General features: G+C 41.1%; 1 protein-coding gene across 1 annotated transcript; it reads left to right on the forward strand.

Moving 5' to 3' along the window:
* Positions 1-8,724: 8,724 nt before the first annotated feature.
* On the forward strand, positions 8,725-26,225 carry IL26 (interleukin 26). Its single transcript, XM_069586414.1, has 5 exons — positions 8,725-8,948; positions 9,035-9,091; positions 9,265-9,399; positions 25,643-25,708; positions 25,794-26,225. Exons 1-5 carry the CDS (start codon positions 8,778-8,780, stop codon positions 25,878-25,880), a joined length of 516 nt encoding a protein of 171 aa, XP_069442515.1. The 5' UTR covers positions 8,725-8,777; the 3' UTR covers positions 25,881-26,225.
* Positions 26,226-27,501: the final 1,276 nt, after the last annotated feature.

Raw genomic sequence — 27,501 nt, forward strand, 5'->3', positions numbered from 1 at the left:
TCTCCAGGCAAGGATACTGGAATGGGGATCCTTCTGATCTAGGGATCGAACCTGGGTCTCCTGCATTGCAGGGAGATTCTTTACCGTCTGAGCCAGCCACCAGGGAAGAATCCTCCATGTATGTCTGTGTCCTAATCTCTTTTCATGAGGGAATGAGTTGCATTGAATTAAGACCTGCCCAGACAGATAATTAACTTGACTACCTCTCTTTAAAAACCTTTTTTATTTTGTATTGGGTTATAGCCAATTAAGCAACAATGTTGTGAGTTGTGATAGTTTCTGGTGAACAAAGAAGGGACTCAGCAATACATACACATGTATCCATTCTCCCCCAAACTCCCCTCCCATCCAGGTTGCCACATAACATTACCTCTTTAAAGGCCATGCCTCCAAATACAGCCATATTCTGGGGTGCTGGGGTTAGGACTTCAACATATGAATTTTGGAGGGACAAAGTTTAGCCCTTAACGGATCGTAGGAAAGACCAGCTGGGAAGGTGGTATTTAAACAAAGACTTGAAAGACTTAGAAGAGCTGGCCATATAGATATCTAGTGGGGGAAGCATTTCAGGCAGAGGGAAGAGCCAGTGCAAAGGCTGTGAGATGCAGGCATTTTGGTGAGTTGGAATGGAGGTTTCGTGGCTAAAGAGGTGTGCGGGGTGATGGGGGGATGGGGGAAATAGAAGGAAAGCTGAGAGGAAAAAAAGAATAGCAAATCAGGCCCTTAGGCCATTGAAAGGATTTCACTTTTCTGCTGAATGTGAGAAGAAGTCTGTAAGGGAAAAATCAGGCTTCTAGTGGCCTGCAAGTTGAAATTCAAGTGCATTGCTTAGTCTGAGTAGAATCAATCTATCAGGCACTTATGCTGCCTGCCCCAGAACCTCAGTGCTGAGAAGGACCAGCGATGAACCCTTTTGGATGGAAAGGATGCATCTATTTCTAGGGCTCTCACTGTTGCACTTTCTAAATTCTGTCTCAATTCTTGCAGTTATCACTGTCAACTTTCTTTCTGATGCACTTAGAAAATGAGTCAGAAAGGCTATTTTTTAAGCCACGTGCTTTGATAAAACTTTGGAGGAGGCTCGGATTGGTGCATCGTGGTGTGTCCTTTCTCTCTCTTTTCTTCTTCTGGGCTAAGGGTGAGGCGGACAGTGGCAGAGGTGTATTTCTCTCATCCCAGTTGTGGTGGGTTATTATAAGAAATCTGCTTATGACTTCTCTTCTATTTTGAAATCATGGCTAGGGTACTATATTCTTTGCAGGTTTTATGGATGTCATGCCTTTCATTGCCAGAGAACAAATAACCAATATGTACCCTACCAACATGTCAAAACTGAAAATGCTAAGATAACCAACACCTACACAGCTATTCAAGCTGGTTTTAGAAAAGGCAGAGGAACCAGAGATCAAATTGCCAACATCCGCTGGATCATGGAAAAAGCAAGAAAGTTCCAGAAAAACATCTATTTCTGCTTTATTGACTATGCCAAAGCCTTTGACTGTGTGGATCACAATAAACTATGGAAAATTCTAAAAGAGATGGGAATACCAGACAACCTGACCTGCCTCTTGAGAAACCTATATGCAGGTCAAGAAGCAACAGTTAGAACTGGACATGGAACAACAGACTGATTCCAAATAGGAAAAGGAGTACGTCAAGGCTATATACTGTCACCCTGCTTATCTAACTTATATGCAGAGTATATCATGAGAAATGCTGGGCTGGAAGAAGCACAAGCTGGAATCAAGATTGCCAGGAGAAATATCAATAACCTCAGATATGCAGATAATACCACCCTTATGGCAGAAAGTGAAGACGAACTAAAGAGCCTCTTGATGAAAGTGAAAGAAGAGAGTGAAAAAGTTGGCTTAAAGCTCAACATTCAGAAAACTAATTCATGGCATCCGGTCCCATCACTTAATGGCAGATAGATAGGGAAACAGTGGAAACAGTGTCAGACTTTATTTTGGGGGGCTCCAAAATCACTGCAGATTGTGACTGCAGCCATGAAATTAAAAGATGCTTACTCCTTGGAAGGAAAGTTATGACCAACCTAGATAGCATATTGAAAAGCAGAGACATTACTTTGCCGACAAAGGTCCGTCTAGTCAAGGCTATGGTTTTTCCAGTGGTCATGTATGGATGTGAGAGTTGGGCTGTGAAGAAAGCTGAGCACTGAAGAATTGATGCTTTTGAACTGTGGTGTTGGAGAAGACTCTTGAGAGTCCCTTGGACTGCAAGGAGATCCAACCAGTCCATTCTGAAGGAGATCAGTCCTGGGTGTTCATTGGAAGGAATGATGCTGAAGCTCAAACTCCAGTACTTTGGCCACCTCATGTGAAGAGTTGACTCATTGGAAAAGACTCTGATGCTGGGAGGGATTGGGGGCAGGAGGAAAAGTGGAGGACAGAGGATGAGATGGTTGGATGGCATCACCGACTCGATGGACATGAATCTGAGTGAACTCCAGGAGTTGGTGGTGGATGTGATTCATGGGGTCGCAAGGAGTCAGACACGACTGAGCGACTGAACTGAACTGAACTCAGCTATTGCTGTTGTTTAGTCGCTATGCTGTGTCTGACTCTTTAATGACCCCATGGGAGTATCCTGCCAGGCCCCTCTGTCCATGGGATTTACCAGGCAAGAATACTGGAGTGGGTTATCATTTCCTTCTCCAGGGAATCATTCTCACCCAGGGATCGAACCTGAAGTTGAACCCACATTTCTGTATTTCCTGCATTGGCAGGTGGATTCTTTACTACTGAGCCACCAGGGAAGCCCTTCAAAGCTATGGGATACTGCCTGATAGCTATTGGGATGGATAATACTTTTTTTTTTTGGATTGGTGTGTTGTTTTTTTCTCACTGTCCATCAAAAGATCTTGAACTCAATCATACATAATGTTTTTTTATTAATCTGGAGTCAAAATGGTACAGTGGAAATACCATTGGATTTGCTGTTCAAAGACTTGGGTCAAAGCCCAGGTTGCTGCTTCCTGTCTTTGCACCTTCAGACTAGTCATTTAACTTCTTTCAGTCTCAGCTCTCTTACCTGTAAACCAAGAAAAAAACAAGAGCTCCTTTACCTTTTTTAGAAGTACTGGGAAGATCAAGTAAAGGAAAATATTTATGGTTAGATATAAGATTAGATATTCTTATAGTGAATATGCAAGGGTTATACAATGTCACAAAGGTTTGTTATATTATTCCTTACTTTTGTCTTTTGTTCTTTTCTCCTTAGGTCACTGTTTTCCCACCTCCCGTTTCCTGTGGTGTCCACCACAGCCTCCAACACTCCTTGTGTCCCGCTCTCTGGTGTGGAGGGAGCCCACACACGGAGTGGAAAACACATGAGCTTTGGAGTCTCACAAACATGGGTGGAATTCTCTGCCTTTTTGAACTGTCACCAGGCATGTGATTCAACTTCCCTGGACCTCAGATTTTTTTCTCTGTAAAATGGAGCAACACCAGATGCTCTAAGACTAACTACATTCTCAAGTATAATGGGAAGTATTTAGTTATACCCTGAACATTAGGATATAAAATCGTTCTTCTCCCAACAACCTCCAATAAGCCTGGGGGATGACAAGCACTCAGTTTAAGAGTCTGGTGAATGAATGAATTAATGATGAAGAGTGAATACATAGAATACCAGCTGCTTGGCACAACGCCTGGAACATAGGGGGAGACCCTCAGTGAATTTCCAAGCTGATTCTTCCTTATGCTGCTCATGTATCCAATGTCAATAGCCCCCTTTCTTCCACGCACACCATTGGCGGCACTCTTCTTCCTCCCTCTAACCTGTTCTCATCCATCCCTATAAGGATGTAAATATAAGATAAACAGGTTTCTTGGATGGTTCAGTAAAGCAGGACCTACCATTTCTGAGGGGACAAAAATCAAGCTATCATTGTACTGAACAAACTATCTATCTATAACTATTTCATGTCTGTATCTTCTGACTCTATCCTGGGAAAAACATTGGATTTCAGTGTCTTTTGTTTTTCTTTGAATGACTGGTTTAAATAGATCTATCTGCTTCTTATTCACGTCTGTGTTGATTTTAGGGTTTATGATCCTGAGGATCATACCAATCTTTGTGGTCGTTAAACATCAAATATCAACAAATTTAAGATGCAATATATTGAAAGTTGCAGTATTCTTTCATTCACCATGGAGAGAAAGGGAAAAAACATGTTGCTGAATAAACTACAATATAATGCTTTCTTAACTTTTAGCATGTGGCTGTTGCTTTGCAAGAAAATATGTATTTTTGGTCATTCTTCCAAAGACAAATATTTACTTCTCTAATAGCAGATTTGTAGTCCACTGTTGCTCTGCGCCTTTCTATAAACACATTAACTTTAGTGTCAAGGCCAAATCTTAGGATAACCTCTCCAAAGGCATTTGAACAGCACTTAAGTTCAATACCCACAGTAATAGCTACACACACAGTTCAACTGAAGTGATGACGCCATTAGAAAGAGACGACTGTACAGACTCTGATTCAGTGATGTAATTGTAAGACTCCATGGATTAGAAAACAAGCTAGGATTTCAGAGATATTAACATGTGAAAACAAAGCATCTGAGAGTCAACAAAACGATGTAGCAAATTAAAAATCCCCATTTTTTTTTTCCTCCTACAGAGGAGCAGAAGCACCATTGAGCACTCAGAGTGAGCTGTGACTCTCCGCAGGAGCTGGTGAGCTCATTTTGCTTATTGGACATGTTTGAAAATCAAGCTGCTAGCTGCTAGCATTCTTCTGGGAGGGAAGGGACTTAAATTTCAAGGGAAATGGCTGTCATGTCGGCCTTTAGGAACTGGGGCATTCACTGTGCACTGGGGCAGATAAAGTGTTTGAATGGTCTCTTGTGTATTATGTAGGAGTGGCAGCCTTGAAATACTCACTTCATTGGTCCTAGTCTGCCCTCTGGGTGTGGGTGGGATAAATGGAACGCTTCAAGCGCACACATTCTGAAATGCTGTCAGATGGGTGTTCATCCTTCGCTTTTCTCACTTTCTTCACCCGTTTCTCAGGGCTTCTCAAGGCTTGTAATGAACTTGAACGTTATTCAGAGCGTTACACGTGCATTTTGCCATGGTCTGCATATTTGGGTTTTTACCCCCTGCCCCTACCTCCAGTTTGTCTGTTGAAACCTAGACACCAAGGCGATCGTGTTTTGGAGAGGTAATCTGGTCATGAAGGCAGAGCCATGGTGAATGGGATTCCTGCCTTTAAAGAAGAGGTTCCAGAGAGCTCCTCACTCCTTCCAGCACGTGAGGACACTGTGAAAGGTTAGCGGACTGCAACCCAGGACAGAACCCTTCCTAGAAAGTGACCATGCTGGCCTGTGGATCCTGGACTTCCAGCCTGAAGACCTGTGAGGAATAAATTTCTGTTCTTTGAAACCTACCCAGGGTGGTGTTTTGTTAGAACACCTGAAGGGACTAAGACATATTTATTATTTGAAAAATAATAATGCAGTAGCTACCACTTTCAGAGAGCTGCTATCGCCGGCATTGTGCTAACCATTCTATTCATACTGTTGTACTTCTTGCTCATGATAACCCTTTGCAGTAGGTGTAATTATTGTCCTGTTTTAACGATGACACAGACTGAAGCTTAGAGAGGATTAGTAACTTTCCCAATGCCATAATAACTAATGAGAAGTGGATCTGAGTTTCAAAACCAAATCTCCTTGTAATTAGCAGCAATTTTTATGCAAGTCTGTAGAAGAAAATTGTGGAAGTGATGTAATAAAAATAAATCCAAATGAGCAGAAACTTCTCTTTTAAATTGGCACCCGAAGGACACTGTGTACTCCTTCTAATGGTTCTTCTACAGTTTAGGACTTTTGGAACCACACCTTGGGAACTGTCTTCAGGATCTGTGCTTTGAGTACCCTGTTCACTAGGCATCCTGTGAGGTCAGATTTGAGCCTTTAATGCACTCTAACGAGGCAGGTCTGCTGACTAAGGTGTAGGATAACTGTGATCATTGGGGTGACACAGTTTTCAGTCATGAAAACACTGGTTTTCTTAAATTGGCTGAAAGCTAAAGCAGAAGCACTCTTGGGACATATATGATCTTTCTTGGATCATGAGGATTTGAGAGACAAAATATTTATGGAAGTGCAACTATCAGAGGTCAAAAAAACAGCAACCCCGCTGACTGTCAATATTAGCAACTGGAGTTGCATGTATGTTCTGTTGGTACATATCGGGGCCCCCAGATTTTAGCTGCTCAAGGCAGTGTATGGCTCCTGGCAGTATTCTGTACGCTGTTTCTATTGCTACAGGCTATACGACTGGGTAGACTTTACCTTTGGTGGCCATGTATAAGTCCCTGAGGTCTATGTCTACCCACTCAGTGTGTTAATCCCACGCCTGCTGAAAGCACTTGGGGTTTTGATTCCTAATGATCGCACTCTTTTGTCTAAAAGAACTTTGAATAGTAGGCATCACTCTGCTTGAAAAATCAAGACCAACCCAAGAAACCCTTAAGATATTCCATATCCAGTTCCAACATCCTTTAAGCTACTCCCAGTTAAAAACTCAAAGCTGGTGCAGTGGGACAACCCTGAGGGATGGGATGGGGAGGGGTTTGGGAGGGGGCTTCAAGATGGGGGACACATGTTCACCCACGGCCGATTCATGTTAATGTATGGCAAAAACCACTACAATATTGTAAAGTAATTAGCCTCCAATTAAAATAATTAATTAGTTAAAAAAGAAAAAACCCGTTCTTCCTTTTCCTGAACTCTTATAAAACTTCAGTCAATCCACTTTGCACTCCTGATCGACAGTCTTCTGGTAGGTCTTTGGGAAGAGTTCGTATCTCATTTCACAGGGAGTGTCCTTAATTAGCAGAGGTGCTTCTGTGGAAATGACATTTGGACTCTCCAAAGAGATCCACTTATTTTTTTAAAAAATCAACTCTCGTTTTATTTCTTTTAAGTCACTTTTTTAAAAATTGACCTTGTTCATAAGTTAGAATCATGCTTGTTTTTTAATTTATACTTTATTGTGACCATACCACACAGCATGTGGGAATCTTAGTTCACCAGGGATCGAACCCGTGCTCCCTGCTTGGGAAGCCCAGAGTCTTAGCAGCTACACCACCAAGGAAGTCCTGATCCACCTACTTTTTGAAACAGTGGAAAATACTCTGGGTGTTTGGGAGTGTGTTTGGGATTTTTACTTTATACTTTCTCTTTCCTCCTTTGACGCCCTGGATTCACTTTTGTGTTCTGATGCCTGTTTACTGATTCTTCCTAGTTTTGACGAATCTCTTACTCACAACCAGAGTTTTAGTGTTAACTTGCCAAGATTGAGGTTGGTGCCATTTGTCTGGGCTTTGGTGACCTAGTGCTGCTTCTCAGCATGTGATTCTGAGCTGTGTCCACGTCTTATCCTGGGGATGCTATGCAAAAGGAACCATACTTATCACCATGGGAAGAACTGGGACAGAGTAGAGGACAGAAGTCCATGGAGCGTCTCCTTTAGCATGTGGGCCCATGGTTCCAAGCACTGTTCTCTGTACAGATAGATGCTTGGTAAAAATTTGTTAATGGAATAAACGAAAAAATAAAGCAGTTATAGCAGCATCTCATAATGTGGAAAGGGAAGTACTATTCAGCTAATACTGAACATGCTGCTTCTTTTTTTTTTAATTTTAAAATCTTTAATTCTTACATGCATTCCCAAACATGATGAACATGCTGCTTCTTTACCTGAGGCATCACAGTAGGTACTGAGAATTCAGAGATGGAAAGGTAAGGAATTTTCACTCTATTGGAAATTTAGAGTTAAAGGAAAAGTCTGGGTGGTTAGCTTGGACAGATGATAAAGAAAGATAGAAAGAAAGTGCAGTCACTCAGTCGTGTCCGACTCTGAAGCCTGCCAGATTCCTTCTTCCATGGAATTCTCCAGGCAAGGATACTGGAGTGGGTTGCCATTTTCTTCTCCAGGGGATCTTCCCGACCCAGGGATAGAACCCGGATCTCTGGCACTGCAGGCAGACTCTTTACCATCTGAGCCACCAGGGAATCCCATGGACAGATGATAGAGAACCTATTAAATTAATAGGTTAATTAGGTAGGTTAATTAAGTAGGTCTTAATTCCAGGTCCTGGTTCAAAAAAAGTCTTGAATATGTTGAGGGAGTTACAATGTATGAGGTGGAAAAATTCTTGAAAACAGTTGGAAAATTTTTCTCTTGAGTCTTGATGGTGGGCTGCAGAATGGTGGCTTCTGGTGGGGTATGGGTGGGCAGGTGAAGGATCTGGCAAAGGACAAATGTCAAACCCATATGAGGCCATGAGCAGGCTTCCCAGGGCTGCTCATTCTACACTTTTTCTGGGATGCTAGTTACAAAAGCAGATTTTTTTTTCATATTTAAAAACAGTCACACAGCCTCCAGGAGATCAGGATTGTTTTACTGGCATTGCTTGGCTTTTAAAATAATGAAATCTGTTGTGAGACACATCTGAGGTTCTGAATTCTTTTTGGAAACAGGGCCCCAACCTTGCCAGTAAATTTGAGCTTTTACTTCACATCACAGTATGGTGTGGTCAATGTTTTTTGATTATGAAGCAAGCTCTAAAAAATTAGAACTAAAGTGATCTTCCTCTTTCTAAACTGTAAGTTATCTTTCACAGCATCTCATTGGAGAGGCGACCTTGAGGGCTAAAGTAAGTAGGTTACCCTCCCGTCTAGCCAGCAGAAGTAACTGTCTGGTTACTGTAGTGACACGAGCTGAGTGGGGTGGAGGGAAATGTGGGTGAGTTGCATTTTGAGATCTGGGTTGCTGTTTGTCACTCTGTCTCTTGCCATTGCTAAGCACAAGCAATCATCCTTTGCTGAAAGTTGTTACCCAGTGGGAACCCTGTCCCAAGCCGTTGATACTCTCTATGTCAAGGCAGCAAGCCTCAGAGCAACGATTCCAGTAAGTATTAGGCTCTGCTTAGAAACGAAGACCTAAGGGACATTTGAAATGCTGGATAAATCTTATTTCTCTTTGTTTTATTGTAGGAAGATCGCATAAAAAATATACGGTTATTAAAAAAGAAAACAAAAAAGCTATTTATGGTAAGCCAGGGGGTGCTTTTCTCTCTCACATTTCTACTTGTCGCATGCTTTTCTCCTTGCATTTTTAATTTTTCCAGATGGTCATGAAGTAATAATCAGGGGGATATTTTGGTTCATTTTACAAAAGCTGCTCATGGTTTACCTTATACAATTTTCCCCCATTTTATTTATAGAAAAACTGCAGATTCCAGGAACAACTTCTGTCCTTCTTCATGGAAGATGTTTTTGGTCAACTCCAATTACAAGTTTGCAAGGAAATGCATTTTGTGGAAGACTTTCATAGCCTTAGGCAGAAATTGAGCCGCTGTGTAAGTATGCACAGCAAATATGATTTTGATCCTAGACATCCAGCTAGAAGATAGCATATTTTGTCTTCACCCCAAAGGGTGAGTAAAGGGGTTTTCTAATTGTTGGCTTGTAGTCCAAATGGAGAATCCATCACCAGGGAAACGATATCAAATAATCCTGTGTAACTTGTCATGCCACTACTTACTATTTCTTTAGGAATGACATGTAAAATAAGTTGAAGAGAGCTAAATGAACATGAGATGCGCCTCAGGTCAATATTTAGTTTTCAGATCAATCTTTCTTTGTGCAAATCCCAACTAATTCATTCATTTAACAAATATTTCTGAAGCACCAATGACGTGCCAAACACTTTTCTCGAATGTCATTGTTTCTCTTCTTTCCTTTCTTTTCTTTTTTCCTTTCTCTCTTTTTTCTCTTTCTCTTACCTCCTCTCTCTCTTTCTTTTCCATATTGATAAGTGCGTTTAGATTGACTTTTTCTTATTTATTTGTGTAAGTATAGAGTTGTATCCTTTACAAGGCAAAGTCTCAATCAAAAGAAAATGATAAAAGAAGCGTGTTCTTCTTTGGCACCTAAATTATTTGATGCTGTGGTATGGCCACCATCACCCTGAGCAATGGGGCACTAATTAAGAAGGCAGAAGTGACCATATTTCTAACACCCATGATATTAAAGATCAGCATGAAAACAAAACAAAGCAAAGCAACCAAGCCAGGATCTGTGCAATATTAGTTGGCTTGCCTCTGTGAGAAGTGTTGAGTCTTTTCTGTGGCGTGGATTTTGTTCTAAGTACGCCGTCTCCAGTCTCCTGTGGTTGTACTGGTAGGTGGTACAAAGTAGGGGGTAGAGAAGGTTATTACAGTCCTTGGGTCGCCAGAAGGTAATGAGCTTTCTATCCTTGGGCATCAGGGTCATGAAACTTTAACTCTGGGCTGTTGGTAGCAGATTTTCAGTTTTAAAATATCAGGACATCTTTTTTCTTGTGGTCCATGAAAGTACACAGTAATCCAAATTCCAGCCTACAGTGCAGAGAATTTTTATAAGGGTGAGCTGGTCAGTAGGGTAAAAAATACATCAGATTTATGTTCTCTTTTGTTAGTTTGTATTCAAGTTATATCCTCCTTTGGGACTTGGGTTGCATTCAGTTCAGTTCAGTCGCTCAGTTGTGTCCGACTGTGACCCCATGGACTGCAGCACGCCAGGCTTCCCTGTCCATCACCAGCTCCCGGAGCCTACTCAAACTCATGTCCATCATGTTGCTGATGCCATCCAACCATCTCATCCTCTGTCATCTCCTTCTCCTCCCGCCTTCAATCTTTCCCAGCATCAGGGTCTTTTCCAGTGAGTAGGTTCTTCGCATCAGGTGGCTGAAATATTGGAGTTTCAGCTTCAGCATCAGTCCTTCCAATGAATATTCAGGACTGATTCCTTTAGGATGGACTGGTTGGATCTCCTTGCAGTCCAAGGGACTCTCAAGAGTCTTCTCCAACACCACAGTTCAAAAGCATCAATTCTTTGGCACTCAGCTTTCTTGATAGTCCAACTCTCATATCCATACTTGACTACTGGAAAAACCATAGCTTTGACTAGACTGACCTTTGTCAGCAAAGTAATGTTTCTTCTTTTTAATATGCTGTCTAGTTTGGCAAAAGCTTTCCTTCCAAGGAGCAAGCATCTTTTAATTTCATGGCTGCACTCACCACCTGCAGTGATTTTGGAGCCCCCAAAATAAAGTCAGTTGCTGTTTCCATTGTTTCCCCGTCTATTGGTATGAAGTGATGGGACCAGATGTCATGATCTTAGTTTTCTGAATGATGAGTTTTAAGCCAACTTTTTCACTCTCCTCTTTCATCTTCATCAAGAGGCTCCTTAAATCAGAGGTTCTTCACTTTCTGCCATAAGGGTGGTGTCCTCTGCATATCTGAGGTTATTGATATTTCTCCTAGCAATCTTGATTTCAGCTTGTACTTCATCCAACCTGGCATTTTGTATAATGTACTCTTCATGTAAGTTAAATAAGCTGCGTAGTTTCCCCAAAACTCTCATATTCCATTAAAATAATAAGGTACAGAGCCATCCAATTAAATATAATATTATTGTAAATGAAGTTTGTTAATGATGCTGAGGTACTAGAAATCCTTGTCTGATACAGTACAGTATATCTGGACACCTGGAACTCCCAAAAGCCACGTTTGCTTTGATCATTGATTTTATTTCTTCAGCTCATATAGCTAAAGACCACATAATAGTTACAACCTGAACTGAGAAATATTTCAGACGAAAAACTTAGAAACCATAGAGCTATCTAGGAACTCTGCTTTTCCTTGACTTGTTGTGGAAGAAGTCATTTCCTAAAGGGACCTGAATTTGTCAAGAGCTTTTCTTGAGAGGCTTTGGCTACTGCGGGATGGGAGTAGGGTGGTACAAAGTAGGGCGGCACCACCTCTCAGGCTGATCGTGGATGCTTTCCTAGGCGGCTGGCTCCCCCTTGTGGCCAAATATGAGCACATCGCCTAGCCAACCATCCTGAGGGCCACCTAATTCTGGTCTTTCCTTCTAATCTCCCCTCCCAATACAGCCTTTATTAGCTTTCGTTAATTTGGCTCACAAGGTGAGGAGTGTACGTGCTGGAGTAAACAAACCGCCTCCGTGAAGCTGTGAAAAAGAAAGGCGAAGGATTAAGCCGAGCTTTAGAAAGTCGCCTCGGATATTGCTTTAGTTAGCAATATCTGAGTTTAATTTTATCAGTTTAATTTTATCAATATCAGGCTTGATTTTAGTAACAGGCTTGCATTTAGTTTCTCTGGCAATCACCATTTTTTCTTCTTGGCTACAGAAGCAAGTATGTGCAATATAAATTAACTGGGCATTTGCCGCTCTATGGGGAATTCTGAATCAGTGGATGGGGCAGAGGTTAGGAGCGAGAAGTTATAAAATGCGAAGTAGGTGACATTTATTTACATGTGATATTTCCCTTTCTTCTTTTTTGAACATTTGCTTTAATTTGGGGAGGTAGGCGTGGGGGCAGCTTTCCTAGGCCCAGCAGCTGCGCCCTCCGCCTGATGTGTGACTGTCACTTTGTTTCTTTTTTCCCCCTTCCAGCCAGGGACCTTAGGCTATCATTAATTCTCGAATATGCCAATGAATCAAAGCTTTGCAAGTTGCAGAAACTCTTCTCCCCCTTCCATGTGGCTCTGCTGGTTGCTTTAAAGCCCTCCTCACTCTCTTACTGAATCTTGGGCAGACTTTCGAGGAATTGATTCTGAGACTAAATCCATGTCTTGGTCTATAGAATCTGGAGTTAGAAAAAGAAAACCAGAAATAGCATCTATTATCCACTCCAGTGGATATTCTTTTTTTATTGGATGCAGACATTCCTAGGTGTGGTGATTCTGACTGAAGGATGAATCTCTGAAAATATCTGTATAATATCCCTTATAGGAATCCAAAAAGAAATTATACAAATGAGCTTATTTTACAAAACAGAAACAGACTCACAGAGGGGGAAAGAGTCGAGGGAAGGGAGGGATAGTCAGGAGTTTGGGGTCGACATGTACACGCTGCTGTATTTAAAATGGAAAACCAAAGAGGCTGCATCGATTTACATTCTCACCAACATTGTAGAAGGATTCCTTTTTCCCCACATCCTCTCGAGCATTTATTATTCATAGACTTTTCAATGATGGCCATCTGACCAGTGTGAGGTGATACCTCATTATAGTTTTGATTTGCATGTCACTAATGGTTAGTGATATTGAGCATCTTTGCACATGCCTGTTGGCCATCTGTATGTCTGCAGGGGTGAGACTCCAGGCAAAAGAAACAATGAAAAGAGCACTGCAATAATGTGCTTGGACTAAAGTGTGCACACTAGTGCCATAAGGAAGGACAAGGAGAGTCTGAGGAAGAGAGCAGACTGGGATGAAAGTGGAAGTATCTGGCTCTTTGACCCCATGGACTATAGTCCGCCAAGCATCTCTGTCCGCGGAATTCTCCAGGCAAAATACTGGAGCGGGTAGCCATTCCCTTCTGCAGGAATCAAACCCAGGTCTCCTGCATTGCAGGCAGACTCTTTATCATCTGAGCCATTAGGGAAGCCCAGACTGGGATGCGGAGAAGACAACAGCACCCCACTCCAGTATTCTTGCCTGGAAAATCCCATGGAGCCTGGTGAGCTGCACTCCATGGGGTCGCACAGAGTCAGACACGACTGAGCAACTTCACTTTCACTTTTCACTTTCCTGCTTTGGAGAAGGAAATGGCAACCTTCTCCAGGGTTCTTGCCTGGAGAATCCCAGGGACAGAAGAGACTGGTGGGCTGCTGTCTATGCGGTCGCACAGAGTCGGAAACAACTGAAGCGATTTAGCAGCAGCAGCAGTAGACTGAGATGAGCCCAAGGTTTCTACTTGGAAAGCTGGCTGGTTGGTGGTGTCATTCACTATGAGATCAGAAGGAAAAAGCTTAGAGAAAGATTAATAAATTGCTTTAGGTCTGTTAAAAGTTTGACAAATCCCATGCATAAATACAATCATAGGAGTGAAAATGTTGTTTATATTTATGAAGTTTATATTTATGTTGTATGTTTATATTTATGATGTATTTGTTAACAGATTTATTGATATATAATTAGCATGCAGTTAACTGAATGGATTTAGAGTGTGTTATTTGGTAGTTTTGACATATGTGTATATTTGTGAAATCACCATCACAATGTAGATGATGAACGCATCCATCACCCCTCAAAGTTTCTTTGTTTAGCTTGGTGATCTCCTTCCTTCTCCCTCCCCAACATGGGTTCCAGAGGACCACTGATCAGCTTTCTGTCACTGTAGATTTATTTGCATTTCCTAGGATTTAATGTAAATGGTTTTACGGACGATCCCTAACTTACAATGGTGTGATTTTTGACTTTATAGAGGTACAAAAGGTATGTGTTTCCAGTTTTCCTGGGCTAGTGATTCCTGGCACGGTACTCTCTCTTGATATTGGACAGCAGAGGCAGCCCCAGCTCCTGGTCAGCCATGAGATCACGAGGGTAAACAACCAACTCCCTCACCACTGCTCTGTACCCAAGCTATGATGCTTGGAAAGTTAGGTATACTATGCGTATTTTTAAGTCTTTATTGAATTTGCTACAACCTTGTTTCTGTTTTATGTCTCAGTTTTTTGACCTTGAGGCATGTGTGATATTAGCTCCCTGACCAGAGATTGAACCCATACTCCCTACGTTGAAAGAAGAAGTCTTAACCACTGGACTGCTAGTTCAGTTCAGTTCAGTCGCTCAGTCATGTCTGACTCTTTGCGACCCCATGAATCGCAGCACACCAGGCCTCCCTGTCCATCACCAACTCCCGGAGTTCACTCAGACTCACGTCCATTGAGTCAGTGATGCCATCCAGCCATCTCATCCTGTCATCCCCTTCTCCTCCTGCCCCCAATGCCTCCCAGCATCACAGTCTTTTCCAATGAGTCAACTCTTCGCATGAGGTGGCCAAAGTACTGGAGTTTCAGCTTTAGCATCATTCCTTCCAAAGAACACCCAGGGCTGATCTCCTTCAGAATGGACTGGTTGGATCTCCTTGCAGTCCAGGGGACTCTCAAGAGTCTTCTCCAACATCACAGTTCAAAAGCATCAATTCTTCGGCACTCAGCCTTCTTCACAGCCCAACTCTCACATCCAGGGGAGTCCCTTGAATGCATTTTTGACTTAAGATATTTTCAACTAACAATAGGTTTATTAGGACTTGAGACAATTATAAGGTGAAAAATCTATATGTGTGTCATATTCTTTAAAGTCTGACTTCTACCCAGTATAATTATTTTGAGATTCATTCATTTATTGAGTGTATCAATTACTTCTCCCTTTTTCATTGCCAATTAGCATTCCACTGTAATGATATACCACACTTTATCTATTCATCTATTGATGGCTATTTATTTTTTCCAGTTTTTCATTATCACAAATAAAGCTGCTATTAATATTTATATACTTCCCCAGTGGCTCAGTCAATAAAGAATCCGCCTGCAGTGTAGGAGACCAGAGGTTCAATCCCTGGGTGGGAAAGATCCCCTGGAGAAGGAAATGGCAATTCATTCCAGTAATCTTGCCTGGAAAAATGCCATGCAGGTCTTTGTTTGGAGAGAGATTCACACTTCTGTTGAGTAAACACTTGAGAGGTAGCAGTGGTAAACACCTAGGCTGGATCATAGGTTAGGTGTGTGTTTAACTATGCAATAAATAGCCAAGCTGTTTCCTAGAGTGGCTGAATCAGCTTACATTTCTACCAGTAGTGTATGGAGTTAAAACTGTTCCGCATCCTTGTTCTCATTTTTATGGTCAATGGCAATGTTCTTCTGTGTTTTATTGTGGATAGTTCCTATTGCTATATCTTCAAGTTTACAAAATTTACAAATCTTTTAGTCTGTAATATCAAACCTATGTTAGTCCCATTCAGTATATTTTTCGTCTTAGACATCATGGCCTTTGTTACTAGAAGTCTGAATTTGTTCTTTTTAATATTTTCCCTTTTCCTGCCTCACACGATCCACCTTTCCCTTAGCTCCTGCTGCTGCTGCTAAATCACTTCAGTCATGTCCGACTCTGCGCGACCCCATAGACGGAGGCCCACCACGCTCCCCCGTCCCTGGGCTTCTCCAGGCAGGAGTAGTGGAGTGGGTTGCCATTTCCTTCTCCATCCTTTAGCTTCTAGAATGTACTATATCACCTCTATTTCTGTTATCAGTCTCTGATAATTACTGTTTAGATCTATTAATTCATAAAGCATTGCAAAATAATGCTTTTAAAATTCTATTTCTTTTGAGAAATCTGTATGCAGTTCAGGAAGCAACAGTTAGAACTGGGCATGGAACAACAGACTGGTTCCAAATAGGAAAAGGTAAAGTACATCAAGGCTGTATATTGTCACCCTGCTTATTTAACTTATATCCAGAGTACGTCATGAGAAATGCTGGGCTGGAAGAAACACAAGCTGGAATCAAGATTGCTGGGAGAAATATCAATCACCTCATATATGCAGATGACACCACCCTTATGGCAGAAAGTGAAGAGGAGCTAAAAAAGCCTCTTGATGAAAGTGAAAGAAGAGAGCGAAAAAGTTGGCTTAAAGCTCAACAGTCAGAAAACGAAGATCATGGCATCTGGTCCCATCACTTCATGGGAAATAGATGGGGAAACAGTAGAAACCGTGTCAGACTTTATTTTTTTGGGCTCCAAAATCACTGCAGATGGTGACTGCAGCCATGAAATTAAAAGACACTTACTCCTTGGAAGAAAAGTTATGACCAGCTTAGACAGTATATTCAAAAGCAGAGACATTATTTTGCCGACTAAGGTCTGTCTAGTCAAGGCTATGGTTTTTCCTGTGGTCATGTATGGATGTGAGGGTTGGACTGTGAAGAAGGCTGAGCACCGAAGAATTGATGCGTTTGAATTGTGATGTTGAAGAAGACTCTTGAGAGTCCCTTGGACTGCAAGGAGATCCAACCAGTCCATTCTAAAGGAGATCAGCCCTGGGATTTCTTTGGAAGGAATGATGCTAAAGCTGAAACTCCAGTACTTTGGCCACCTCATGCGAAGAGTTGAGTCATTGGGAAAGACTCTGATGCTGGGAGGGATTGAGGGCAGGAGAAGAAGGGGACGACCCAGGATGAGATGGCTGGATGGCATCATGGACTCAATGGTCGTCAGTCTGAGTGAACTCTGGGAGATGGTGATGGACAGGGAGGCCTGGTGTGCTGCGATTCATGGGGTCGCAAAGAATCGGACATGACTGAGCGACTGAACTGAACTGAATTGAGGGATAATTATGTAAAGAGAATCTCCCCCTAACTAATTGTTTTGCTGTCCTGAGGACCTTATCATATAAGAAAGTCAGAATAAACATGTAATTCTGTTTCTTACTGTTTTAAAGATTGTGATTTTCTAGATAGTGTGCAATTTTATTTATGGTCAACTGTTTATGCAAATATATGAGATATTTTTAAGTTACCAAATGATGACATTATATTTTTAATTAAAACTTGTCATTTTATTTGTTCCAACAATTCCATCTGTACTGTTAAAAAGAAACATGTAATTCTTTTTCTTTATTTATCGGTTTTCAATATAAGGATTGATTTTTCTAATATTCTTTCAAGGTGATCAATGAGTTGTTATTTTCTCTTAGCTTCACTATTAACTAACGGACATAAATTCTTTTTTCATTTTTGAGAAGTATTTCTAGTTCTTTAAAGTTTCAGTTCAGTTCAGTTCAGTCGCTCAGTTGTGTCCAACTCTTTGTGACCCCATGAATCGCAGCACGCCAGGCCTCCCTGTCCATCACCAACACCCGGAATTCACTCAAACTCACATCCATCGAGTCAGTGATGCCATCCAGCCATCTCATCCTCTGTCGTCCCCTTCTTCTCCTGCCCCTAATCCCTCCCAGCATCAGTCTTTCCCAATGACTCAACTCTTCGCATGAGGTGGCCAAAGTACTGGAGTTTCAGCTTTAGCATCAGCCCTTCCAAAGAAATCCCAGGGCTGATCTCCTTTAGAATGGACTGGTTGGATCTCCTTGCAGTCCAAGGGACTCTCACGAGTCTTCTCCAACAACACAATTCAAAAGCATCAATTCTTTGGCGCTCAGCTTTCTTCACAGCCCAACTCTCACATTTATACATGACCACTGGAAACACCATAGCCTTGGCTAGATGGACCTTTTTGGCAAAGTAATGTCTCTGCTTTTCAATATGCTATCTAGGTTGGTCATAACTTTTCTTCCAAGGAGTAAGCGTCTTTTAATTTCATGGCTGCAGTCATCATCTGCGGTGATTTTGGAGGTCCCCCAGAAATAGAGTCTGAAACTGTGTCCACTGTTTCCCCATCTATTTCCCATGAAGTGATGGGACTGGATGCCATGATCTTCGTTTTCTGACTGTTGAGCTTTAAGCCCACTTTTTCACTCTCCTCTTTCACTTTCATCAAGAGGCTTTTTAGTTCCTCTTCACTTTCTGCCATAAGGGTGGTGTCATCTGCATATATGAGGTTATTGATATTTCTCCCAGCATCCCTGACTCCAGCTTGTGTTTCTTCCAGTCCAGTGTTTCTCATGATGTACTCTGCATAGAAGTTAAATAAGCAGGGTGACAGTATACAGCCTTGATGTACTCCTTTTCCTATTTGGAACCAGTCTGTTGTTCCCTGTTCTGTTCTAACTGTTGCTTCCTGACCTGCATATAGGTTTCTCAAGAGGCAGGTCAGGTGGTCTGGTATGCCCATCTCTTTCCAAATTTTCCACAGTTTTTAGTGATCCTAAGGCTTTGGCATAGTCAATAAAGCAGAAAGAGATATTTTTCTGGAACTCTGTTGCTTTTTCCATGATCCAGCGGATGTTGGCAATTTGATCTCTGGTTCCTCTGCCTTTTCTAAAACCAGCTTGAACATCTGGAAGTTCACATATTGCTGACACCTGGCTTAAAGAATTTTGAGCATTACTTTACTAGTGTGTGAAATGAGTGCAATTGTGCGGTAGTTTGAGCATTCTTTGACATTGACTTTCTTTGGGATTGGAATGAAAACTGACCTCTTCCAGTCCTGTGGCCACTGCTGAGTTTTCCAAATTTGCTGGCATATTGAGTGCAGCACTTTCACAGCATCATCTTTCAGGATTTGAAATAGCTCAACTGGAATTCCATCACCTCCACTAGCTTTGTTCATAGTGATGCTTTCTAAGGCCCACTTGACTTCACATTCCAGGATGTCTGGCTCTAGGTGAGTGATCACACCATCGTAATTATCTTGGTCATGAGGATCTTTTTTGTACAGTTCTTCTGTGTATTCTTGCCACCTCTTCTTAATATCTTCTGCTTCTGTTAGGTCCATACCATTTCTGTCCTTTATCGTGCCCATCTTTGCATGAAATGTTCCCTTGGTATCTCTAATTTTCTTGAAGAGATCTCTAGTCTTTCCCATTCTCTTGTTTTCCTCTATTTCTTTGCATTGATCGCTAAGGAAGGCTCTCTTATCTCTTCTTGCTATTCTTTGGAACTCTGCATTCAGATGCTTATATCTTTCCTTTTCTCCTTTGCTTTTCACTTCTCTTTTTTTCACAGCTATTTGTAAGGCCTCCCCAGACAACTATTTTGCTTTTTTGCATCTTTTCCATGGGGATGGTCTTTAAAGTTTAGGGTTTCTCTATAAATCCACTGAAACTGGCATCTTTTTGAGCCATTCTTTTCCCAGCACCACTATATTTGAGTGTCATCTTATTTTTTCTGAGAACATTCTAGGTATTGCAGCACCTAGTAAAATATTATACATTTTAATAAGTCTGATTTGGATAATTCAGGTGGCATAATTGTTTAAAGAAAAAAAACAATGGATAACATACATATTTTTATTTTTAATCTTTGTTAGCCCTGAAAAGTGAAAGTGAAAGTTGAAGTCTCTCAGTTGTGTTTGACTCTTTGCGATTCCATGGTATTTGTCTAAATGATATTTAGAAAGTGCCTCTTTGTAAAAAGATGTTTTAAAGATTCTTATAGAAAAACTCTCAGACTTGAAAGGGAATTTAATAGTTGCTTAGTTGAATTCATAGGATAATTCGCCTAATTGCTAGTACTCCAAGTTGAAACTGGAAAAAGAGTACAGTAGTTTTCAAGATTCATCATCTACTTTAATTAATATTTTGAGAGTCTAAATAGTAATTGGTAATTAGAGAGCTCTGTTTCTTTACATTAATTGTATGTGATTAATTTTTAAGTTTGTAAGTCTTGTCAAATAGAATATTTGTGTCTCTAATTCTTGTAGAATGTTTGATAACTAATTTGTATCATCAGTTGCAACTAGCTTATCAAGTTGTGAAGCATTGCCAATTATTTATGTTTGCAATTTTGAATATTTTAAAAATCATATTTGGCTGAACTGATAAAAACTGAAGCAGGAAGTAAAACTAATCCTGGTTTATTCTTTCATTGACTATGAAGTCCTAAACTTGTCTTTAACAATACTAATAATATCATCGTGTGGTTTTTGGAAGAATTAAATAAGATACTATGTCAAAGTGCCTAATACGTAGTAGTTCTGTAAAACTGTTCGTATCTTTCCTTACTGTTTTCCATACTCAGAACACTAATTTTCTTCCAATTACATTTTCTCAACAATTTCCAAAGGAGAGATTCTCTTAAACAGTCAAATATCTTTTTAGTGCCTAATGTTAGTGTTTTACTTGGTGCCTAATGTTAGTGTTTTACTTAGAGCCTAATATTAGTGCTGCTACTTTAAGGGAAAGATAAAGAGATCATTTATAAGTCATCAGTTTTAACTTTGGCAAATATATTTTCTAATTATATTATAGAATTTCTTTTCTGACAAAGTTATTCCTTAGTTGTGCTGTGCTGTGCTAAGTCAATTAAGTCATGTCCGACTCTGTGCGACCCTACGGACTGTAGCCCGCCAGGCTCCTCTGTCCATGGGATTCTCCAGGCAAGAAGACTGGAGCAGGTTGTCATGCCCTCCTCCAGGGGATCTTCCCAACCCAGGGATTGAACCCGCATCTCTTACGGTCTCCTGTGTTGGCAGGCGGGTTCTTTAACACTAGTGCCACCTGGGAAGCCTCATAAAAGACTATAGTACATGCTCATAAAAGACTATAGTATAGGAAAAGTCTTTTTGTAGGAAGAATTTGAGGTCATTATTTGTGACAATTCAGGGTGAGAGACTATGACATGTACAGCTGTCCACTCCCTGGCCAAGCTACTTCATTTCCTCAGAATTATCAGTGGAGAGGGATTATTCATTTTTGCTTTCGGAGAAGGCAATGGCACCCCACTCCAGTACTCTTGCCTGGAAAATCCCATGGACGGAGGAGCCTGGTGGGCTGCAGTCCATGGGGTCACTGAGAGTCGGACACAACTAACCGACTTCACTTTCACGCACTGGGGAAGGAAATGGCAACCCACTCCAGTGTTCTTGCCTGGAGAATCCCAGGGACGGGGGTAACCCTAGTGGGCTGCCGTCTATGGGGTCGCACAGAGTTGGACAGGACTGAAACGACTTAGCAGCAGCATATAATACACAATACATATTTTCATGATTTTTCAAACATGTTTTGGATATTAGGCATTCAAATTTAAGGATTGCATCCATTTTTTCATCAAACTGTTTTAAACAGAGCTCCCTAATGCCCAGTATATACTTCAGACTGCTATTAATATTAAACCAGCGGGCTTTGTGAACCCCAAAGCTCTAAGCTGATGCTTGCATTTCATTCATTGATTCAGTCATTAAACAAGCACTGAGTATCTAGTGTTGCTGAACACTATTCCAGATGCTGGAAATTCCACAAAAATTGATAGATAATATCTCTTTCTGTACAGAACTCTTTTGAGAATGCTCTCAGTCAGTTTCAGCAACTCTCAGATTTTGATAGATGCCATGAAGGGGGCAAACAAGAGGAAGCTGAGGGCTAGAGGTCGGGGGCCATATCCAGGTAACTGAACCTGAGACCAGAAGGTGTTTGAATTATTATTGTTGGCCTTCCCTGGTTGTCCAGTGCTTAAGACTACACGGTCCCAGTGCGGGCAGCCCAGGTTCGATCTCCGGTTAGGGAACTATGATCTCACATGCTGCCAGGTGTGGCCCCCAGATGATAACAGTAATCACAAATTAAACAATAAATAATCTCTGTTCTCTCCACCCTTCGAGCATCGGGCTTCCTCTGCCTACTCATCCCTTCTTTCTGTTTCTTCCACTTCATTTTAGTCACCCTTCAAGATGCAACTCTCTTGCTTTTTCCTTCTGGAAGCCTTCTGGGATCCCACAGTTGGATGGCCTCTGTTGTGTCCCCAGAACGGGTTTTTGTTTTTTTAAATCACAGTATTCATCACGTAGTATTGTGATTTTCCTTCACTGTCTCTGACAGTTATGAGCCATTGCTTGTGCCCCAAGGCGGTTTTCAGCATTTAGGGCACTTTTATAAATTAAGTAAAATCAATGCTATGTGGTCAGAGACACGATTACATGCCTAGCGTATAGTAAGTATGCAATAAATATCCATTGACTTAATGGTGAATGATTAGGCTGTTGCCTTGTGTTTGCTATTCTGTGACTATCACACACGCATTATTTTTTTGTTTTTGAGCCAGGCCGTGGTTATTCCAGCCCTACTAATACATTTCCTCTTGTCCAGATCATAACTGCTTTGCCTGAGTCTCTCAAATCCTGCAGCCATTCTTAGAACAAAACTGCTGCCCTTTGGTTTTCCATGCTGTTTTCTGCAAATGGAACTATACCTTGAAATATAAGGTAAAGGGAATCACTGTTTTGTAAATTCCTCCTTCCAAGCAAAGAATGTGAATTAGCAGTAAAATCAGGCTATCCTACTGGGTCTATAGACATGTTTATAACAGTGAGGAAAATGAAAACCTCTTGCATTTACTAGGGGTCATTTATAGTAAACGATCTCAAGGCACCAGAAAGAATCCCATAAACCTACAGAGCTCTAGAGGAAACACTGCCGCTATTAAGTGATGGGTTCTTATTTTTTTGCCAAACCTTGTTTTTCCCCTCTTCTACTCTCTTTGTTCTTCTTAGGTTAGCGTGTGCCTTAGATGGAGTGAAGTCAGAAATCTTTCTTGTAATTCCTACCCTATTTATGGGAGGCCCTGTAGGCCCAAGCTGTCTGGGGAGAGGGCCTCGTCATTAAGGAATACCTTAATGACATTTAATTTCTGTAATGTCCAGAATTTGGTTGGCTTCTTTGGTTTCACATTTTCAGTGTTAAATCTTTTTTTTTTTTAATATTTATTTCTTTTTGGCTATGCTGAGTCTTTGTTACTGCACGGGCTTTTCTCTAGTTGTGGCAAGTGGGGGCTACTCTCTAGCTGCAGAGCACAGGGTTTTCATTGCAGTGGCTTCTGTTGTTGCAGAGCAAGGGCTGCAGGGTGCGCAGGCTCCGGTGGTTGCAGTTCCTGGGCTCTAGAGCGCAGGGCTCAGTAGTTATGGCTCATGGGCTTAGTTGCTGATCTTCCTGGATGAGAGGTCCATTGGCAGGTGGATTCTAGTGTTAAAATTTTAAATCCTGACACAGCCATATTTGGTGTTGTGCCCTATGACTTGCTTATTCAGTTCCTTGTGACTGCTCTCTGCATCTAAGAACTTTGGATATATTGGAATCAGCAAGTATTGATTATCCTCATGAAGTCCTCTCTTCCAGTTGCAATGTTTGGGCCAACTACATTTATACTAGATAATTTCTGACTGGACAGATTTAGCATCTAGCCAAATTCTCCATTTAAAAAGTGATAGGCAGTCTTCTCTATAATAATTATTTCCAGAACTACTCTCCTGGCTGGACCTAGACTCGGTATTTCTAGAATTTACTTTTGCAGTTCCAATCTGGAAAACAAATGAACAAAGGGAGCAAACACACACACACAGAGGTTTTTGTCTTTTGTTTATTATCACACTGTGCATTTTCAGGTTGGAGTCTCTGTCTCTGTGTGTCTTGATCTGTCAATTAGCTTAGGCTTTTAGAGGCATACCCAGTATTTCCCCTGGGATAATACAGAGTAGAGATCTTTGAACTAATCTTTCTTTGGAACTGCATATTTAAAAATTTCAACAGGAGAATGGCTTGGCTGGAATATCTTTTCCAAGTTTTACAGGATTTTTAACATAAAAAATAGTATAATAGTGTATAAATAAGGTAATATAGTGGCTTTTAAATACATACTCTGGAGTCAAAATACCTGGGTTTGGATCTCAGCTCTTCCACTTATTAATACTATGTGAACATTGACAGAATATTAACTTCAATGCTTGGGTTTTCTAACCTGTAAAATGAGGGTGATAATAGTACCTACCTCATAAGGTTGTTTTGAGGACTGAATGAGTTAATATGACCAAAGCCTTCATATTAGTGCCTGACACAGAATGCTAACAAAATACACATTGACTACTATTATTTTGAACAATCTTCACATGGAGGGAAATTAGGATAAAGAAGAACTGCTGGATTTTTATCTTCTATTTTTGATCTTGTATTTTGTTGATTTTCCCGTCTACCACTATCTATTTGCTAGCTGTTTTGCTCATTATTATGTCTTTAGTGCCTGGCACATGATCTGACACTTAGTAGGCACTTCATGAATGCTTGTTTAATAAAGGAATGAATTCTTTCTGACTGTATGCTCTGATTCTGGCTCCCACTGTCCTGGATCGGTTCCACGTTATTTCGGCCTCACAGGATCTGATCTGAATTGATTGCTCTTATCACAGGGAGGGTCAGCCCTTGTGCTTGTGAGTCCTGCAGACGGAACCTTCACATTCTGTGTGCAGCTCTTCCATGCCTCATCATGAAAGCCTCTTTCACAGGAAGAATTTCTACCTTCCTATGCAAGGTGTTCCCTATGGGAATCTGTGGGAGAAAGAAGATGAGGAAAGGAGGATGGAGAATTTCTTCCTCCATGACTCCTAAGTGATTCTCGTGCTCATATTTGAAAACTCACCTCCTCAAAGGAGACCAGCATATCCCAATCTCTCCACCCCAAGTCAGGCTACATGCTGTCTTCTCAAGACACTAGCTTACTCTTCTTCCTAATGTAGAAACTAATATTCATTTCCTGGTGCTTTCTCCTGGGAATCAACATCAATATTTAAATAGCCAGGGCAATTTTTCAAAAAGTAGAATTTTTTCCTCATCACTCCCACATCTCTTGTCTTTTCTAGCATCTCTCTTGCTCCAGCCACGGTTTCTTTAAGTTTCTGGAAGGCATAGTCTTTCTTGCCTCAGGACATTTGCACACCTTTCGCTCAGGTTCCCTTAATTATTCCACCTGGGTATCCTTTCCAAATCCCTCTTTTCTTCCTTCACTTCCTCATACACCTGCCACACACCCCCTTTTCAGACCTTAATTTAAGTGTCATTCCTCAAAAGAACCCTCTCTGACCATCCAGTTGAAAGAGGGTCATTTCTGTAGATCCCTATCATAGAGTCGTGCATTACAAACACAGCTTTAGTTTCAGTTTGTAAATTTTAATTTTTCATTTGTTTTTTTAAAATTTATCATCATTCTCTCTCATGAAACTGTAAACTCTGTTAGGACAGAGGCCAGGTATTATTTATTTGCCAGCGTGTTTCATGCCCACAACATGCTCAAAAATTGCTGGTTGAGTGGATGGAAGAGTGAATACTAGTCCTTCTTCAGCAATATTTCTGTATTTACTGCTAATTTCTTAGATTTCCTGTGTTTCATCAGCTAGAGAGATGAAATCTATTACCAGGATGAAAAGAACATTTTATGAGGTTAGTATACCAAATTCTTGTCTTTGAGCACTTTTTTCTAAGATATGAAATATTTCTGCTTCTAATATTTCTACTTTATCTGCAGATGGGAAAGAAAGGAATCTACAAAGCCATCAGTGAACTGGATATTCTTCTTTCCTGGATTAAACAATTCTTGGAAAGTGTTAAGTAATTCAAGGAGCCAAGTGGATTGATTTGATTATTATTTTGAAATATAATGAGCACAGCCAGAAATCAATTTACAGCAGTGTATTTCCTTTTAAATATTTTGTACATAGTACTAACAGCAAGTTAGATGACTAGAGGAATTTAATGCAATAACATTTTGGAGATAAGTTGTCATTAATAGGCACATTTTCTGTATTTTCAAAGAATGCTTTCATCTTGAACATGTTTTGTCATTCCCAAGTGCATTGTATGAGTTTAATCTAAAAGTGTATAACCATAATTACATCATGTAGTATTTGCTCAAAGAAAATGACAGATTTCTGGGATACAATATAGTAGGACTTACATAGATGCCATGTATATAATTATTGTCTACTTAAGGAGTAAGCATAGCATAGCGTAGGGCTTGATGATAATTAATTATGCCCAGTGTGATCTTAGCCCCTAGCAGATTTTGATTCTAATGAAATAAGTCGTGTTTCTTTGTCCTAGATGTCCTTTCCAAGACAGTATGCTAGAATTTCATTCAGTACAGTGGGTAAGCATCAGATCAGATCAAATGGTTGCACATGTAAACTAACTGCTTGGAATGGTTTACTAGACACATTTTCGACAGATAACTCAAGCTGCATAGACTACAAGGAACTAACTGGAAATGATGCTAAAGCTTGATTATGTTCCTTCCAGGTGCCATGCAGTTAAGAATGTTATTAGAGGCCAAATAGAAGTCTGAATGCAGTTCAGATTCTACCACAGGAAACTTGCCACACTATCTAAAAACCTTACCCATACAGCCAGCCCTTCAGCTGAATGAGTCATACAGCCCGAGTATTGTTTTACACCAAACGGGCCCTGCTTCAGCATAGTAATCACGGGCAGTTTCAGAGAGCAGTTTGTGTGATGGCTAATCCATTTCCACAAAGCATCCATTCTGCCTCTGCTGCACACGGACGACTCCGGGACTTGGTGTTTTGTGATAGGAATAGACAGGGTGTCCTGAAGGCCTTTGTGGTTTTCATCCTTGGGATCTCTTCTCTTGTTTTCCCACCATCCAGTCTTTTCAGTCACAAGAAGGCAATGGCAACCCACTCCAGTGTTCTTGCCTGGAGAATCCCAGCGACGGGGGAGACTGGTGGGCTGCCATCTGTGGGGTCGCACAGAGTCAGACACGACTGAAGTGACTTAGCAGCAGCAGCAGCAGTCATGTATCTATCCACTGGGGACTACCTTCTCTTTCATATTCCAAAATTATCCCTTTGTCTCTTGTCCCTTCTCCTTCCTGCCTTCCCCATCAACACCCTGTGCCCCTTGGGTGCACAAGTCTCCCATCTTGGTTACCATTCTTAGGCTGTTTCATTACTTTGGAACTCCAGGTATTAGAGGGGATGTGAAATATTCACATGTACCAATCAGAAAACTTTAGGTCCTTCGGGATAAAATTTCACCTCTGTTCTAATACTTTGGAGTAATTGAATTCAATTGAATCCCACTGGGGACCTCATTATCAGACAGGTCCACAGGCAGGGAAAGGTGTGGTGAGTGGAGGGGTTTGGGGGTAGGGAGCCTGGAGGACTCTGCTTTCATTTCATGCTGTTGACTTAGGGCTTCCCAGGGCAGGCTCTGAG

The sequence above is a fragment of the Ovis canadensis genome, chromosome 3 (assembly GCF_042477335.2).
Source record: "Ovis canadensis isolate MfBH-ARS-UI-01 breed Bighorn chromosome 3, ARS-UI_OviCan_v2, whole genome shotgun sequence".
Lineage (NCBI taxonomy): Eukaryota > Metazoa > Chordata > Mammalia > Artiodactyla > Bovidae > Ovis > Ovis canadensis.